This window comes from Nanorana parkeri, unplaced genomic scaffold, assembly GCF_000935625.1.
Source record: "Nanorana parkeri isolate BGI_ZX_2015 unplaced genomic scaffold, ASM93562v1 scaffold215, whole genome shotgun sequence".
In the NCBI taxonomy this organism is placed as follows: domain Eukaryota; kingdom Metazoa; phylum Chordata; class Amphibia; order Anura; family Dicroglossidae; genus Nanorana; species Nanorana parkeri.
In genome coordinates, this window is record NW_017306483.1 from 1391575 (window position 1) to 1409034 (window position 17460).

At 43.1% G+C, this 17460-nt stretch overlaps 2 protein-coding genes across 2 annotated transcripts in view; both read right to left on the reverse strand.

Moving 5' to 3' along the window:
- Positions 1-9397, reverse strand: part of LOC108786521 (antigen-presenting glycoprotein CD1d-like) — a 21511-nt gene extending 12114 nt beyond the window's left edge. The window contains exons 1-2 of the mRNA XM_018555838.1: positions 9358-9397; positions 8735-8837 (exon numbers count right to left, since the gene is read on the reverse strand). Of these exons, the coding sequence (XP_018411340.1) occupies positions 8735-8837; positions 9358-9397 (143 nt within the window). The remainder of the gene's footprint in view (positions 1-8734; positions 8838-9357) is intronic.
- A 66-nt stretch (positions 9398-9463) lies between these two features.
- Positions 9464-17254, reverse strand: LOC108786522 (antigen-presenting glycoprotein CD1d-like). Its single transcript, XM_018555840.1, has 5 exons — positions 17245-17254; positions 16747-17004; positions 12010-12288; positions 10309-10572; positions 9464-9579 (listed from the first exon to the last, which is right to left on the reverse strand). The coding sequence occupies exons 1-5, from the start codon at positions 17252-17254 to the stop codon at positions 9464-9466; spliced, it is 927 nt and encodes a 308-aa protein (XP_018411342.1).
- Between the last annotated feature and the right edge of the window lie 206 nt (positions 17255-17460).

Genomic DNA, 17460 nt, shown 5'->3' on the forward strand with positions numbered 1-17460 from the left:
CCCCCCCGTCTGGCCCCTGTGTCTCCTCAGTCTGGCCCCTGTGTCTCCTCAGTCTGGCCCCTGTGTACCCTTAGTCTGGTCCAAGTGTCCACTTCAGTTCGGCCCCTGTGTCCTCTCAGTCCGGCCCCTGTCTCTGCCCTGTATTTCCCCTTCAGTCTTGCCACTGTGTCTCTCCTCAGTCTGGCACCTTTGCCTCCTCTCAGTTTGGTCCCTGTGTCCCCTCTGTCTGGCTCCTGTGTCTACCCTCTGTCTGGCCCCTATGTCTCCCCTCAGTGTGGTCGATGAGTCCTCTCAGTTTGGCCTCTGTGTCCCCTCAGTCTGGCCCCTGTGTCCCCTCAGTCTGGCTCCTGTGTCCTCTGTCTGGCCCTGTGTCCCCTCCGTCTGGCTCCTGTGTTCTCTGTCTGGCTCTGTGTCCCCTCAGTCCAGCCCCTGTGTCCCTTCAGTCTAGTCCAGGTGTCCTCTCAGTTTGGCCCCGGTGTACTCAGTCTTGCCCCTGTGTCTCCCCTCAGTCTGGCTCCTGTGTGTCCTCAGTCTGGCCCCTGTGTCCTCCCAGTCTTCCGCCTGTGTCTCCCCTCAGTCTGGCCCCTGTGTTTCCTCTTGTTCTGGTCCATGTGTCCTCTCAGTTTGGTCCCTGTGTCCTCTCAGTTTGGCCCATGTGTCCTCTCAATCTGGCCCCTGTCTCTTCCCTGTATTTCCCCTCTGTCTTGCCCCTGTGTCCCCTCAGTCTGGCCCCTGTGTCTCTGCTCAGTCTGGTCCCTGTGTCCCCCCTCATTCTGGCTCTTGTGCCTTCTCAGTCCGGTCCCTGCGTCTCCCCTCAGTCCGGTCCCTGCGTCTCCCCTCAGTCTGGTCCCTGCGTATCCCCTCAGTCTGGTCCCTGCGTCTCCCCTCAGTCTGGTCCCTGCGTCTCCCCTCAGTCTGGTCCCTGCGTGTCCCCTCAGTCTGGTCCCTGCGTGTCCCCTCAGTCTGGTCTAGGGCTGCAGCTATCGATTATTTTCATAATCGATTAGTTAGCCGATTACTAAGTTTGATCGGATAAAAAAAAAAAAAGGCTCCAGTGATGGACTACTAGTTTCTATTGCGATTGTAGTCCATCACGGGAGCAAGCTTGGCGCGGTGGAAGTAAAAAAAAAAGTGTGGTGTGCAATATAGTACATTATACAGCGGCGCAGTGCAGAATACCAGCAGCTATAGAGGAATGCAGCAATAGTACATTATACTATAATGTACTATTGCTGGGATTTGTAGTCCTCTGTAGCTGGTGTTATTCTGCATTGCGCTGTATATAATGTATTATTGCTGGGATTTGTAGTCCTCTGTGGCTGGTGTTATTCTGCATTGCGCTGTATATAATGTATTATTGCTGGGATTTGTAGTCCTCTAGCTGGTGGTATTCTGCAATGCGCTGTATAATGATTATATGGCGAAATGCAGAATACCAGCAGCTACATAGGAATACAACAAATGCCAGCAATAGTACAACATTATACTATAATGTACTATTGCTGCGATTTGTAGTCCTCTAGGTGCCATTCTGCATTGCTCTGTATAATGATTATACTGCGCAATGCAGATTACCACTGACCAGTTATAGAGGACTACAAATCCCAGCAATAATACATTATACAGCGCAATGGAGAACACCAGCAGCTATAGAGGAACAACAAATCCCAGCAATAATACATTATACAGGGTGCTTAATATATTATTGCTGGGATTTGTTGTTCCTCTATAGCTGCTGGTGTTCTGCAGTGTACCGCTTTTTTTTTTTTAAACAGGAAACATTAAAACAGGTCCCCCTGTTTCTGAACCTTTGTAAGTCACTGCAGCGGAGGCGGCGTGCTCTGCGGGCGTGTATGCTCTGCGGGCGTGTATCCGACTTGTGCGGTGGGCGGGTACACGCCGTGTGCGTGGTGGGCGTGGCGTCCGCAGCGTGCATAGAGTAACTGGTGTATGGAGCCGCGAACAGGCGGGCGTGAGCGGCGAACGTGAAATTTAAATGTTAGCCGAAGAATCGACAATGGAAAACGCTGACAGCGTTTTCCATCGTCGATTTTAATCAACTTATTCTAATAATTGTGAAAAAACAATATTGTGCCGAGCTAATAATCATACATATCTAATAAATTAAAACATATATAAATGAGTCACATATATGAGCCTTCAAACAAATGAGGCATAAGAAATATCTACACACATACAAAAAAGCAATATAGGCAAAAAAAGTCCCAAGGAAAAAACAAACGCAAACAATGGTGATTGTGCAAAAAATTCCTCAGATGATTCGCAGCCAATGTGCATATAACTCTCAGGTAAGGATAATCACACAATGCAGGATGTCTGGTCCCTGTGTGTCCCCTCAGTGTCTGGTCCCTGTGTGTCCCCTCAGTGTCTGGTCCCTGTGTGTCCCCTCAGTGTCTGGTCCCTGTGTGTCCCCTCAGTGTCTGGTCCCTGTGTGTCCCCTCAGTGTCTGGTCCCTGTGTGTCCCCTCAGTCTGGTCTTGTGTCTCCCCTCAGTCTGGTCCCTGTGTCCCCTCAGTCTGGTCTTGTGTCTCCCCTCAGTCTGGTCTTGTGTCTCCCCTCAGTCTGGTCTTGTGTCTCCCCTCAGTCTGGCCCGTGCATCTACACTCAGTCTTGCCCGTTTTCCCTCAGTCTAGTCCATATGTCCTATCTGTTTGTCCCCTTGGCCCTCTCAGTCTTGCCTCTGTGTCTCCCCCCTCAGTCTGGCCCCCTCTGTCTCCCCTCAGTCTGGCTCCTATGTCCTTTCAGTCTGGCCTCTGTGCCCCCCCTCCGTGTCCAGCACGGGGTGGAGGAGCTCCAGTCCCTCCTTAGTGTCTGGCAGTGATTCCTCGCCCCCTCCCCTGTCTCAGCTCACTTTCCCTGGGACTCTGGTGTTCTGTGATCTTGTTCTTTCAAGCACAGCACGGTGTCCTGCACAGTCTCGGGTCCTCTGTGTCTGTTCTTCCTGGCTGCTCTGTGTTCTCTGATCAATGGTGCTCTCAGGGCAGGCCATCGGGCATAGAGGGCTGGCCCGAGCCCACTGGGCCAGTGCCCAGTATGCCCAATGGCCGGGCCGCCCCTGGTTATAGCAGTAAGAGATGGTTCTATATGTGGAATTCATGTTCTAGAAGTCTCATATTTGTTGGTAGCTTTGACAAATTGATGCAGCTTGATGATATAAGTTGTGATGCCTCATGACGTTACTTTGGATTAATAGAAAGCAGTTCCATGTTATTTTCTTACCTGCAGCTGTGATGCTCAGGAGTAAGAGAAAAGGTAAAATAATGATAGGAACCTTCATGTCTCCAAAAGTGCTATGACAAAAAAAGCAATTAAAAAACTAAGAAGAAAAGGATTTATGTCTTCGCGTTCAGCAACAGAAAGTGAGGATCCTCTTTGGAGAGGAAGAAGCACAGTTTTGGCAGTGTACAGCTCTTGTGGTTAACCTCTGACCAACCAATCAGCTACTGGGTAGTGATCATGTGAAAGACCCTGAATTCCAGCCATGTTTTTTTTTTTTTTGTTGCACAGTTGAAGAAGTTCCTCTCCTGGACTGAATTTGTTTCCTCTGATTTCACTGCACACTGTGAGCTTCTCACAATTTTTCTGAAATAACTTCAAACTTACAGATGTAATTGTCATCCATCGCTGTTTGTCATATTTAATAAAAAGCTGAATTTAAATATTAAAACAAATAAAAATGGCATGGGGAAAAATGTATGGGACCCATAACTTAATATTTTTTTTCTGCAACCATTACAGCCAATCACTGCAAACAAGTGGTTTCTGTAACTCTCAAGGAGACTTCTGCACCTGCCAGCCCGTAGCTTGTCCCACTCTTCTTGTAGCACGCAGTGTGTTAATGCTGCATTTACGTCAATAAACAGAGGTTTATGAATTGCAATTGGAGTGCCGGTGTCTCAATTCTTACTTTGATCGTGACAGTTGCCAGCCGTCGACAGCCGCAGCACCCTATTCTACTACTTGGAGAAAGCGGTTTTGAGTGCTTTGGTTTCACTGACTGTACTCTTCTTGGGGAAACGCCTCCAGCTGCCTCCTTCAGACTGCATGTTTCAGCTTATTCCATAGGATTTAGGCTCATGGAAGGTCACTTCAGAATAGTCCAATGTTTTGGTCTTAACCAATCTTGGGTGGTTTTAGATGTGTGTTTTGGTACCTAAAAATGTAATAAAGATGTCACCAGCACACCATATTGAAGTGAAGAACACGTCTGTTTATTGACACTTCATGTCAAAACAAATAACAACATTTCGGGGGGCCCTGAAACGTTGTTATTTGTTTTGTCATGAAGCGTCAATAAACAGACGTGTTCTTCACTTCAATATGGTGTGCTGGTGACATCTTTAACAAGTTTCAGTATTGGCGGCGCCATCCACGGTCACTTTGAGCACCCACGCTGACAGGGATACCCGGTAAGGAGTGCAGCAGGATTCTGGAATACACATACTTGGTACCTAAAAAAAAAAAAACTCCTATGAAGACTTGTTTTTGTTTTTTTGTGGTTATTGGCTCTTTGGGAATGAGGCACATTCCCTGCCAAGTCATCTGTAGTTTGTATTGTGTTTGATCAGGTTCAAGACTTTGTAGCAGTAAGACATGAAGGGTATGCACTTTCCCAGGTGAATTTGGGAAAATGGAATTACCCCATCCAATCTGGCCCAATTACCTTTAAGCGCACGCTCCTTCCCCTCCGCAAGTGTACTATCCATACCCCATACTGCCGTGTTTCACAGCCCTGCGCTCTGAATTTTTCCCCCCATTCTTTATTTATAAAAAGACAGGAGAATAGTAACACACAGTGGTACATTAATGTAGAGAAGCGGTGTAAATCAACGTCCAAATGAACATGGAAAAATTAACAGGCAAGAGTAGTGGCACAGATATTTAACAAATTTCCATGTACATATCTAGACCATCTCTGTTGTGAAAACCAAATCAACGAAGAACCTCAAGCTATAGAAAGTGTGAATAATTAGGTCGTAAGGGTAGACAAAAAGAAAAAGGAGAATGAAAAAAGAAGGGTGTAGAGCAGCTACAGGAAGAAGAAGAAGAAAAAGAGGAAGAAGAAGGAGATAGAGCCAAAGGATGTTTGAGAAGGAGAGAGGAATAAGAAAAGAAAATAAGCAATGAGAAAATAAAAAGGGTTCCATCCGGGGCAGGAGGCCACCGACACAATCTCACATCTGAAAGCATGAGACCCCAGGGCCAGCGATGTAAGTAGGCCAAGAATCGAATAAAGTCTAAAAAGAAGAAAATTCAGTAAAATCTATCCATGGGAGCCGGGTTATCCTGAATATTTGGAATCTATCATAAAGCAATGGTGTCAGTTCCTCCATGAGCATAATTTCATTTACTTTGTTAACCCACATGGACACTGAGGGAGGATCTCTAGATTTCCATTTGAGAAGGATACAAGCACAGGCCGCGTTGATCAAATGTATGAAAAGGGAAGATTTATAAGACCTAATGAAAGAGTCAGATAGGTGCAAGAGCAAGAGAGTGGGTCAGTTTCAGTACAGAGTCAGTGACTTTTATCATGATATCGCAAACCCTCTGCCAGAAAGGTTGCAACAATGAACATTCCATGATATGTGGAACAGTAAACCCGGTGCTCGTAGACATCTCCAACAAAGCAGAGAGGTGGATGGGTAAATCGCTACTTTGTACCATCTGCTCAACAGTTTATAACCTGATTCCTGTATTTTGCTCGAAATCGATGATTTAGGGGCTAAGAGCAGAATCCTGTGTCTTTGAGATGGCGTAAATCGAACTGCTAGGTTGCATTCCCAAAGCTGGAGGAACCAGGGTGGTGGACGGTCCGACCAATCATTTAAGAACTACACTATGGCGCTCTAGATTTTTAATTTCGCTTTTCAAATTGTGAGCACTCATTGGTCAGCATGGTCACCTGATCACACTGACCAATGAGAAGGGCTTCTTATTGGTCAGTGTGCACCGTCAGAAGCGCTTCTCATTGGGTAAACAGGTGTGTGAAGAGGCTCTTAGAATGAAGAAAAAGATGTTTTAACTGTCTGTAGTGTTTGTTTGTTTACATCTCAAACCCACACACAGCAGTAACTGGTTAGGGGTCGCAGGGTACCTTTTAACTGGCTATTTGAAAATAAAATATGCTTAAAGCCCCCTATTTCCTGTCACCACCTTTTGAAAAAAAAGGTTATGTATGCCTTTTTTCTCTCTGTTCTTAGTACAGTCATGTGCCACCGTAGGCCCTTTTCCTGTGGTGCCACATGACTGTACCAGTGGTGCCACATGACTACCAAGCAGTAGGCGGATCTTCAATGCTCCAGAGAATAGCTCCAGATAGTGGTGTGGTGTTGCTGTCTGCAGCTTATTACTATGATCTCAGGAGGGCCTAATAACGTATCTCCAGGTGGATAGGCTCACAAGAAGTGGGTGGAGTGAATCTGCAAGGACCGGAGCTGTCCACAGCTGACTTACCATTCTGCAATCCAGTGCTGATCTTAGGATGAGAGGTGCAGTGGGAATGGCTTTATTTTCCAAATGCTGAACTCTTTTTTTGAGCTGAAATTAGGCTTTATAAGCAATCAGGGTCAACAAATATATAACATGGACTATTTTACACAAACAGCAAATCTTACTGACAGATATTGGCCAAAAGGTGTAAAAGTAAAACTAAGCCATTCGTTGTTTTTCAATCTCTTTTCTTTAACTTACAAGGGAGGGGACTGGATGGAAATTTGTGATATTTCATGGTGGGGGGCAATAATTGGGATGATCAAACATTTTTGATTCAAGTCTTTTACAGAATGCCAAAAAAATGATTAAAATGTATTTGAGAACGGACATAACTTTAGCAGAGGAGGAAAAATAATTAGCATATACAAACAAAATACCTTTAAATACAAAACAAAGTGCACAATCAATGCATGTGAGGCAAGCACAACTCATGGGTTGCCTCTACAGTATATTTTATTGGCTGTGAAATTGTGTACGGTTCTTGTCTGTTGCCTGGCACCGGTCAGTCATTTTTCTCATCTGTTCTTCAGGGGAGTCATTACAAAGGACTACTGTTGACAGATGTGTATCTTCTGTTTAATGCAACAAACAACTTGAGTTAGTACCTGTCATTGATCAGCTACAATAATCTTTATAGAACAAACTCAATCATGGTGACACTCAAGCAACTCTATAAAGCAAATGTTGGTATTCTCTACTCTGTAATACCACAGGGTGGGATTGTACAAGCGTATGTGTAATAATAATGATTAACAGGGTTATTCACAAAAGCGTGAAGAGTTTGGAGAAGTGAACAATCTAGGCTAAAATAGCTGATTTGGGAAAATTCTCCAATTCGGCTCACTTTCCAGTTCAGCTATGTTGTCCTAGATTGTTCACTTCTCCTCCCTTCTCCAAACTCTTCACCCTTCTGTGGATAGACCTGTATATGTCTTCGGATCTTCTCTGCTTTCACTGTTGAAGAACAATAGCTGGGCTCATCTACTTGCACTCTATCTAGTTTGCTTAGTTAACTGGAAGGGTTGCTTGTGAAGGTTCTCGGTTATCCAGGTCATGGCATAGCTAGTAGAAGTTGGTCATATTCAACTGGACTTGTTCTGTAATGTTGAAAGTGTTTCACCACACATCCAAGTGGTCTCTTTAGTTCTAATTATTGTCATAAACTTACCCAGCATTTATAGCCTAACTCAGTTACCTTAGTCCAATCACCATGGTTTCATGTAATGGATCAAGGCAGATGCTGATTGTCCAAAGAACAAACTTTCACACCTCCTGTCATGTTTTTGAACAAGCAACATCTGCCTTAAAGTGAAACTAAACTCAGGAGTTAAATCTTAAAAATACATTCAGGTATCTTAACTATTAATAAAAATATATCTTATATATGTATCACTCGGCTGTAGATCCTCAGATCCTCTCTAAAAATGTCCTTCCTTCTGGAGGGGGGCTACTTTTGTTCCCCATGGTCCCTGTGTGTGTTGTAAAGTAGCCACCGCTCTAAGCTCACTCCAATGATGGACTACAATCTCAATACAAATTAGTAAAATAAATGTGAGATTGTAGTCCATCACGGGAGTGAGCTTAGAGCGGTGGCTACTTTACAACACACACAGGGACCATGGGGAACAAAAGTAGCCACCCTCCAGAAGGAAGGACAGTGTCAGCACCAATTCAGAGTATCTACAGCCGAGTGATACACAAATAAGATACATTTTTGTTAATAGTAAGGGTACTTGAATCCACTTTTGAGATTTAACTCCTGAGTTTAGTATAACTTTAACACATTTCATAGCATCATAGTAGTTGAATTAAAGGGACTGAGTTACCTAGCATCTATCAAAGATTTCAAAATTTTCTATTATGTTACCAGCTGTTTTTCACAAGCAATTCAACATGTGTGCATTTTCTTCAGTAGCCATTTAGAAAATAAAGAAGGAAATAAAACAGCCTTAGACAAAAGACAAAACGTCTTATTAAAACATAAGCAAAAATCTTTAGATAGCACTACAGAAATGTACCAGACTGATATATTCAATCTGCACCTACAAATATATTTTAAAAAAATATATATTTTGGGTGGTGAATTAAAATCAAAGGGAAGATCTTGTGAAGTTCAGGCTTCTCGTGTTTGTATGGTAATGGTTGAATGGATTTCACGGGATGTTTTGCTGTAAGCTTCCACCACAATACATTGATATCTCTGGGTGACGATGTCTTACCTGCGCTTTTTATACAACTTCACAAGGCAAGCCAGTCCAACCACACACACAGCAGCAACTATTATTACTATGACCAGTCCGATCAGGGAGTGATGTATCTTATCTGCAGAGGAGATGAAATGAGATCAGTGTTAAAATGTAATTCTCGGCTAAATTGAAAATACTGCTACAGCTAAGAAGGAAGTATATTACATGAAGTTCACTTAAAGTGATATTAAACTCTCAAACTTTTTTTCAATAATGAATCCAGATCAAACAAATATAAGTATTACTTACATTTTTTTTTGCCCAAGCACTTACAATCATCATGCTTCCATACAGCTCCAACTCTCTTAGCTCAGCTTCAATGAACCTCCTGTTTAATGCACAATCCCAAAGGGATAGCAGAGTGTGCAGCAGGGAGGAAGCAGGAGGGAGGAAGAAGGAGCAGGGAGCTGGAGAGTGACTTGCCTTGTTGTGCTTTTATGTTTGTGAGGACACACACAGCTTACTAGCACACACACGGGTGTCTCCATATTTCCCTGGAAGGTAAAGGAGCCACCCAAAAACAGGATATCAGGGCGAGTGCTCAGGTTATTCTGCAGGAAGCTAAACCACATCCTTTAGGAACATCTAACTCTTACCATGGCCACCAATCACTGAGGCACCATGCACACTTTGCATGGTACACTTTCTTCAGCTCAAAGATATCTGTCCCTACCATAAAGATACCACTTGGTTGTATTTACCCTACAGGCCAAAGGCTCCCAGATCTCCTTTCCCAGCTGCACAAAACGTTTCCACTACTCCTTTCAGCACCAGGAGTTGAAGGAAGCCACCGTTCAGTTCATCTTGACTTTGTGTCACTTTTTTCACACAAAAAAAGAGTAAAAAGGGAAATTTTTGGGTGCTGGTGACTTCAGGTCTCTTCATCTTGGTATTGCATGGCACCATCTTTTGTGGTCACTATGAGCACCCACTCATCATAATAATTGTAACACTGTAAGGAGTGCAACTCTTATCCGGACTATCACTCAAAGTGACAACACTTGGCTGATCAGCACTGGCAGATGTAAAGTCAAAGACCTGTGTAAGCTGTGGCTCTGTTGACTTGTAGCTCACACAGGTCATTCCTTGGATCTTAATGGTGGAACAGAGTGGAAGAGGAGCAAAAGGAAAGTAAATATATTCTGCTGGGGAGGGCTAATTTACAATGAACCTGTTTCTTTGTATAGGCAAAGCACAGTTGCACTTTAAAGAGAACTTGTCATGAAAGGAATATGTAAGGTATGTTTTTCATTCTGACCTCTCTTTCTGAAAATGTTAGTTGCCTGACTGTCATGTCTATGATTTGGTTCCACTAGAGTCGGTAACTGCTCAACAAGTAGACACATCAGGAATTCTGACTTTGGTTGACTTTCTGACTTGGATGCTTGTTCCAGGACATTGACTCAGATGTGCTAAAGCTAGAGAGTTGGCAAAAAGGAGTTCACGAAAACCATCATATTTCTTTCATAACAATGTTGTTTTTTTCTGACTTTCTATAACTTTCTTCTAGCAAAATTTCATAGTCTAGAACTTTATGGATTACTCACCCAGATGTACTATTATTGGGTCTGTCAAACTGCTGTGCTCCACCCGGCAGTAGACACCTTGCTGTTCTGCAGAATTTATATTTGCCAACACTGTTATCTGGTAAGTCCCATCCATATTAGGTAGAGTCCCAGTGGACATCACATCCTCCATTTTGTTCTCATTCCACAAGCTTATGTTGATTGGCTTTGGATAGAAGCCGGTCACCACACAGATGACTTCTGTTTCAGATTTAGAGCTGCTGGTAATCTGGACCTGTGGCTGGACTGAGATATATGGAGGAAAGTCATTTAAAAATAACACTTGTAAAGCTGTTTCAATGTTATATAAAGCAGGAAGGAAATGTACAGCTAAGATAATCAATACACATAATTGGTCTGCATTTAGATTTTGTGGTAATGTAGACCTGTGGCTGGACTGAGATATATGGAGGAAAGTCATTGATAGAAAAAAATAACACTGGTAAAGCTGTTTCCATGTTACAAAAGCAGGAAAGGAATGTAAAACTGAGGTAATGGAGACATACGTAATTGGTATGTAAGATTGGTTTATAGCATATATGTAAATTTGACTAATTTAGGGAAATCATTAGAATGTAACTAGTTAAAAAAAATAACGTATATGATCCAAGTCTGTGACTTGCATTAACCTGTTCGCTGCCAGCGACGTACCTCTTAGGCGTTTGCTAAGGGTCCCTTTCCATCAGGGGTAGCAAACCTTCGGCCCTCCAGCTGTGGTGGAACTACAAATCCCATGAGGCTTTGCAAGATTCTCACAGCCACAGACATGACTCCCGAAGAGAGATGCATCATGGGATTTGTAGTTTCACCACAGCTGGAGGGCCGGAGGTTTGCTACCACTGCTTTACATAGACTCCTGGTGGGTTTACCTGTCTAAAGCCAACTGTTGGCTTTACATTGAAATTGATTCTAGCAGCTGAGCTGCCTCCTAATTGCTTCCACAGGCCGCTGAACAGTGCCCCTCCTGCATGCCCGGGACCAGTATCATGGGTGTTTGCAGGAAGTGGGGAGAGAGACCAGCCAACAACTATTCCTCAATGTTCCCCCCGCTGAATGGAGCCAGAAGCGAAGCTTATTGCATCACTTCCAGCTCAGCGGTCATTCCCTGGCTAGAGAAGTAGAGAAGGTGGGGACAAAGCTGTTCAAGCACGATCTGCACTTGAATAGCTTTTTTGAAGTGCAAAGGTGACACTAGGGGGTCACCTAATGTCACCTTAAAGAGAACCTGTCACGGCACTAATATGTTATCACATAGGGGCCTTGAAGTCCAGCAAAAAGGGCAGTTACATTTACAGGAAGTCCCTAGCTCCGTTTCTAACTGGGTGGAGCAGCTGTCAATCAACCAGAAGGGGGCATTGACTGGAGCCTATTGGAAGAAAACACAGATTGACCATAGTCCTGCAGAACTGGTCAGTTCATTATTTCAGTCAGATTGTATTGTTGTCTTTAGATGTCCTTATTACCATTGGAACTGGACTGAATGTTGTCCTCATACAGTAGGGTGAATAAACTTGAGACTAGGACAAGTAGTGTGTTACTGGCAGAATCACCAAGTTGAAATAGAGCAAAGAAGCCAGAAAAAAAGAAAATCATACAGCCACCAATTCTAAGGGCTGGTAAGCTGTAATACATTAGGTTTGTGTTTCTGCGTTTACACTGTAAGCATTCACTGTTAGTACTCACTCTTTCTTGAATAAGCTTCCTTCCCCACCACTGAATATATGAGCGCCATTGAATAGCAGTTTCTTATCAGTATGTTTTTAAGGGACATGGTTGTGACTTCATCCTTCTGCATGACCCTCTGTACATCCTGAGAGTGAGGGGCATTGCCAGCGACCCACACACCCTCGGTGATATTTAAGGACACCAGGTCTTCTCCATCCATGGCCACTCTGTAAGTGAAATCATTGATATCATCCATAGATGAGGAACATCTTGCCCAGCACTGGATTAAGAAGGCACCTGAGGGGAATTGGTTCTCAGTTATTATAAGTGGTAATATTTTAGACTTCTGAAAGTTATGCATTGGTGCAGCTATATGCGTTGAGCGAAGAGGCCAAACGAAAACAGATCTAATCCCTTTGTTTTCACCATTTTTTTAAATAAAGTACTCTGTAGCCCCTGCATAGTTGCTACATTGCTAGAGCATTCTTTCTGTAAAGAGTTAATTATTACCATCAGGACTTGTATGGCAGAGAGACTAATGGGACTTATAGTGTTGAAAGAGGAAGGGACAGTTTATCTTATACAGAACAAACTACAGCTTCCAGGAGGCTTTTAGAACCTGGGGTGGGGGAAGTGTGGACTCAGCCCTCTTTGGGAGTGCAGGGAGAGGATGGGGGAGAACTATCTGATTTATCACTCCAAGGAAAGAGAGACCTGGTAGTTGTCACAGCTGTAGTTGCTGGGAGATAGCTGTGAGCACCGCTGAAGGGACTGCATGATCTTCTGGACAGCAAATACCATTTCTACCTCTGTGGAGGGTTTGCTTGCTGTATCATAGACAGAGACCGCTGCCTCTCCAAATGATCAGATGCTGCCGGGACCATGTGGCTGGCTGCTGTTATATGGAGAGAGACCAGCTGCTTCTGCATTGATACCTCTTCACAAAGTCTGGGGAACAGCCGGCTGGAGAGGGGGATGTCTCTTTTGTCAGCCAGGGAGGGAATCACCATCCAGGCTCGTCTGTTGCAGTAGTGGTGAGAGGCCATTGGCCATTTTATTACTGAATTCAAATTATTTTTCAAAGAAAAAGCTTGGGTCCCAACGCCAGCTAGCCATGTAAAATACCACTGACCAGTAGGTAAGGGACCCAGGTTAGACTGAAACTTCATCTTCATGGTTAGCTATTTTTTGACAGAGTTACTGTTAATCAGTTTAGTGCTGTCTATGGTTGAGATTAGATCGTTGCAGCAGAGGGGCAGTCTGAAAGCTTAAATGTGTTATGTTACATGCATACCCAATTCTGAATTTACTGCTTATAGCTATCTAATGTGTAAGTGCTAACACAGCGCTGTAGGTTTAAATGAAATAAATGCTTCTATAAAGAAATATATGTGGTTTAAATAATAAAAATAACCTTATTACGAAAAAATAAGTGGGTTTCACCCCAGTAAAAGGTCTTCAAGGAGACCTATAAAATATCTAATGTTTTAAGTGATCCAATGTGACACAAAGTGTCTGAAAAAAACGTGTTTAGTGTTAATACATAACAATCAGAGCAAAAGGCTCCTAGATAGATACAATGTGACAGGATATCAGAAATAACAAAAATAACAAAAATAAATCGAAAATCTTCAAAACATTAATATATCTCGTTAATGAGTGAAAATGCAAATCATTAAATAAATGAAAAATGTTCCATTGAAAAGCAGTGGTGTTGCGATTAGATGCAAATATTTCCTCCAAAATCTCAGTCCGTGGTGTGAATAGCAAATAGATGCAAGATAGAAAATATACAGCAACTCTTCCTCGCCCGATCTGCGGCCCCCCCAAGTAATGGTTACTCACCAGATGGTGTGTGGAAATCAAGTCCCTCTCAGAGGTGTGGGTCTGGTCCCTCAGCTCTCCCACTGATACGTGCAGGACTCCCCCGGCAATGGAGCGGATACCGGCAGGTATCTTCACTAGCCGCGCTGCAGCGGATCCAGCTAATCTTCTACGACAGGATCCCGGCTCCTTTTGCCCACAAGTCACTGATGTTTTTCTCCCGGTCCCGATATTAAATCAAAAGGGATTTTTAGAAGAGAAAGACAGCCTTCATGGTGCAGTATGAAGCAGCGAAGTTTTATTAAGATCTGCCCGTAAGGTCTTTCCAACACGTGTTGTTTGTTAGTTTGTTACTCTGATATTCGGGCCGGCCGAAAAACAATTTTAAAATTTATGTGAACTGTTTATCTTAATAAAACGTCGCTGCTTCATACTGCACCATGAAGGCTGTCTTTCTCTTCTAAAAATCCCTTTTGATTTACCATCGGGACCGGGAGAAAAACATCAGTAACTTGTGGGCAAAAGGAGCCGGGATCCTGCCGTAGAAGATTAGCTGGATCCGCTGCAGCGCGGCTAGTGAAGATACCTGCCGGTATCCGCTCCATTGCCGGGGGAGTCCTGCACGTATCGGTGGGAGAGCTGAGGGACCAGACCCACACCTCTGAGAGGGACTTGATTTCCACACACCATCTGGTGAGTAACCATTACTTGGGGGGGCCGCAGATCGGGCGAGGAAGAGTTGCTGTATATTTTCTATCTTGCATCTATTTGCTATTCACACCACGGACTGAGATTTTGGAGGAAATATTTGCATCAAATCGCAACACCACTGCTTTTCAATGGAACATTTTTCATTTATTTAATGATTTGCATTTTCACTCATTAACGAGATATATTAATGTTTTGAAGATTTTCGATTTATTTTTGTTATTTTTGTTATTTCTGATATCCTGTCACATTGTATCTATCTAGGAGCCTTTTGCTCTGATTGTTATGTATTAACACTAAACACGTTTTTTTCAGACACTTTGTGTCACATTGGATCACTTAAAACATTAGATATTTTATAGGTCTCCTTGAAGACCTTTTACTGGGGTGAAACCCACTTATTTTTTCGTAATAAGGTTATTTTTATTATTTAAACCACATATATTTCTTTATAGAAGCATTTATTTCATTTAAACCTATAGCGCTGTGTTAGCACTTACACATCACATACACTATTTTCATAGCAGCTTTAGGATCACTATTTAAATATCTTAGCTTAACTTTTCCAAGAGCGCAGAATTTTATTGTAACTATAGCTATCTAATGTCTGTAATAACAAACCATAGTTTACTCAGTAACACTTCTATAAGAAAAACCCACAAGGTGTGTTGATGTGCTCTGGATCTAGTCTGGGTGATTTATCCTGGTGTGGGACAGAAGAACCTGTAAGATACTGCGGCTCCTTCGGGGGTGAGCACTACATCTGTTTTCACTTTTGTGCTAAAGATCTTCTCTAGCCTCTTTCAACCAATTCCAGTCTATACAGTATGCCCATGCCCCAGTTTTATGTGCACATCATTGCTCTAAGCCGGCTTCCTGATAGTGGATCAAGCCTGAACAATGTGTGTCAGCATAGCTGTGTGTAGTCTCCACCAGGGGTGTCTCTGGGGCAGAATCACCTGAAATTGTTTCAATGAAAGCTAGAGACTTAGAACTTTGGCAATTGCATTAATTATTTAAATATTATGAGATTTTGGAAATTGGCTTTAGATCTACTTTAGTCTATTACAGGGAGTGAATATGGGTTTTGTGATCATAATGAAAATACACACAATTTCAATAAATTCTAACAAAATATTCCACACAAATAATAAGTAGTGTTTTATCCATCCAGCAGATACAACTGTGTGCTTGTTTCATGCTTCCCTGTTTCATCTAGCTCTAGGCGTGTTTACATATGCTTAACAGGTGCTCTGTAACTGTTGGAAAAATCATGTTGTTTACACCCCCCAATAGCTCAAGCTGAAATGTACACATACAAGTGAATAAATAAGAACAGTGACTCCTTGCTTTTTGGAAGACTAAGCCAAAGGTTTATATGAGAGCCACTTATGCCTAAAAGGAGGTTGCTGCTGCAAACCAGTGATGGTGTTCCTTTAAAGAGCCACTTGGTTCTCCAAAGTCCACAATAAAAGGCAAGACAGGGGAGGATGGTTACCTTTCCCCCTAAGGCCAGTACTAATAAAATATGCTTAAATTAAATATATTAATCAGAGCAGGAATCAGAGTCAGTGACACTTGCTGGGCATTATATAGCTACCTGCTTTCCTTTCAGACCTACATCTCTAGTGTCTAAGGCAAATCTTCCAGCAAATTCCTTTGAGGCTCTGAGATGTCATGTGACCAATTGTTGAGCGCTGCAAAGCTGACGCTGGAAGATGTTAAAAGGTGTGTCACAATAAACCATGTCCTTCAGAAACACTCTTCTTTCATCATGCCCACCAATTAGTGCAGCACTATGGCACACAATGCATGGTACTCTTTCATTAGCCCACAGAAATCTGTACCATGAAAGGGCTATTTGGCTGTGTTTGGCCCTGTGGACCAGAGGTTCTCAGTCCTCCCCTGAAGTTAGACCAGTACCATGCATGCTCAACCATCGCTGAAAAATACTACAATGAGTCCTAGTCAATCAAATAAAGTCACCTGCCCACTCAGGAAGAGTAATAGCTCCCTCCTTCAGCAAGGTATGCACACCTTTTCTCCGCTCCCTTGTTGGGTCGCTCCAGTACCAGGAAGTGCTGTTATTTTACAGTGTCTCTTTAATCATTTTACTTCTGATGAAGATTAACATTGTCATTCCCCATATTTTTTGTAGTTGGATGCCTCCTTTAATTCAATCTAATTGCTACAATCTATTTCTATTGCAATCTAATCTCTTACCTTTCAACCCAATGCCTTCAATGATTTCTCTCACGTGTATTTCAAAAAATTCCAAGTAACGTTTTAAAAACATGTCGTAAATCATCCATTCTATGTCACTCAGGCTCCCCTTTGACCAGCTTTGCTTGAATTCAATCTTCCGTGAATCATTGTGGGCTGCCAGTGTCTGAATGTCTTCCACCTCTAGGGAGCCCCAGAGGGTCATTGCTCCATCACTTGAGAAATAGGAATTCTGTGTGGTAGTCATTGTAATAGAGTCTGGGAAAAGAAAAACAAGTTAGTATGAGTTATATCTGAGTATCAAAGTAGTTACCCGCACACTGAGGTCCAACGTGTGAAACGCCTTTATTCAGACGTTAAACATACACGGTATCACCAGTGGACAGCCAGTGAACATTTGCTGTCCACTGGTGATACGATATACTGTTTACATGTTTTACATGCGTTTTACATGTTGGACCTTTGTGTGTGGGTGACTACTTTGATACTTTGATTTACGCAACGCCATCCGCAGGTCACCCCTGCAACCCTTCTTGCTGTTTTGGGATTCCGGTCTGAAGTGTGGAAGGAAACTGACTGTTATGTCACTGACTGATTGTCAGGATCCAGAGCACCCCCAGGTGGCGCTGGAGCCAGGTCCTGCAGTTCCTGTGCTCGCCTGCGGGTGTCTCCAGGCAGCCAGGAACTGTCAGGAACCAGACCACCACTGGGTGG

Coding starts and splice junctions, on each gene's coding strand:
- LOC108786522 (XM_018555840.1), bottom strand. Junction 10,573..12,009: donor GGAAGCTTATTCAAGAAAGA/GTGAGTACTAAC, acceptor CATATATCTCAG/TCCAGCCACAGGTCCAGATT. Junction 9,580..10,308: donor CCCAATAATAGTACATCTGG/GTGAGTAATCCA, acceptor GTGTGAAAAAAG/TGACACAAAGTCAAGATGAA.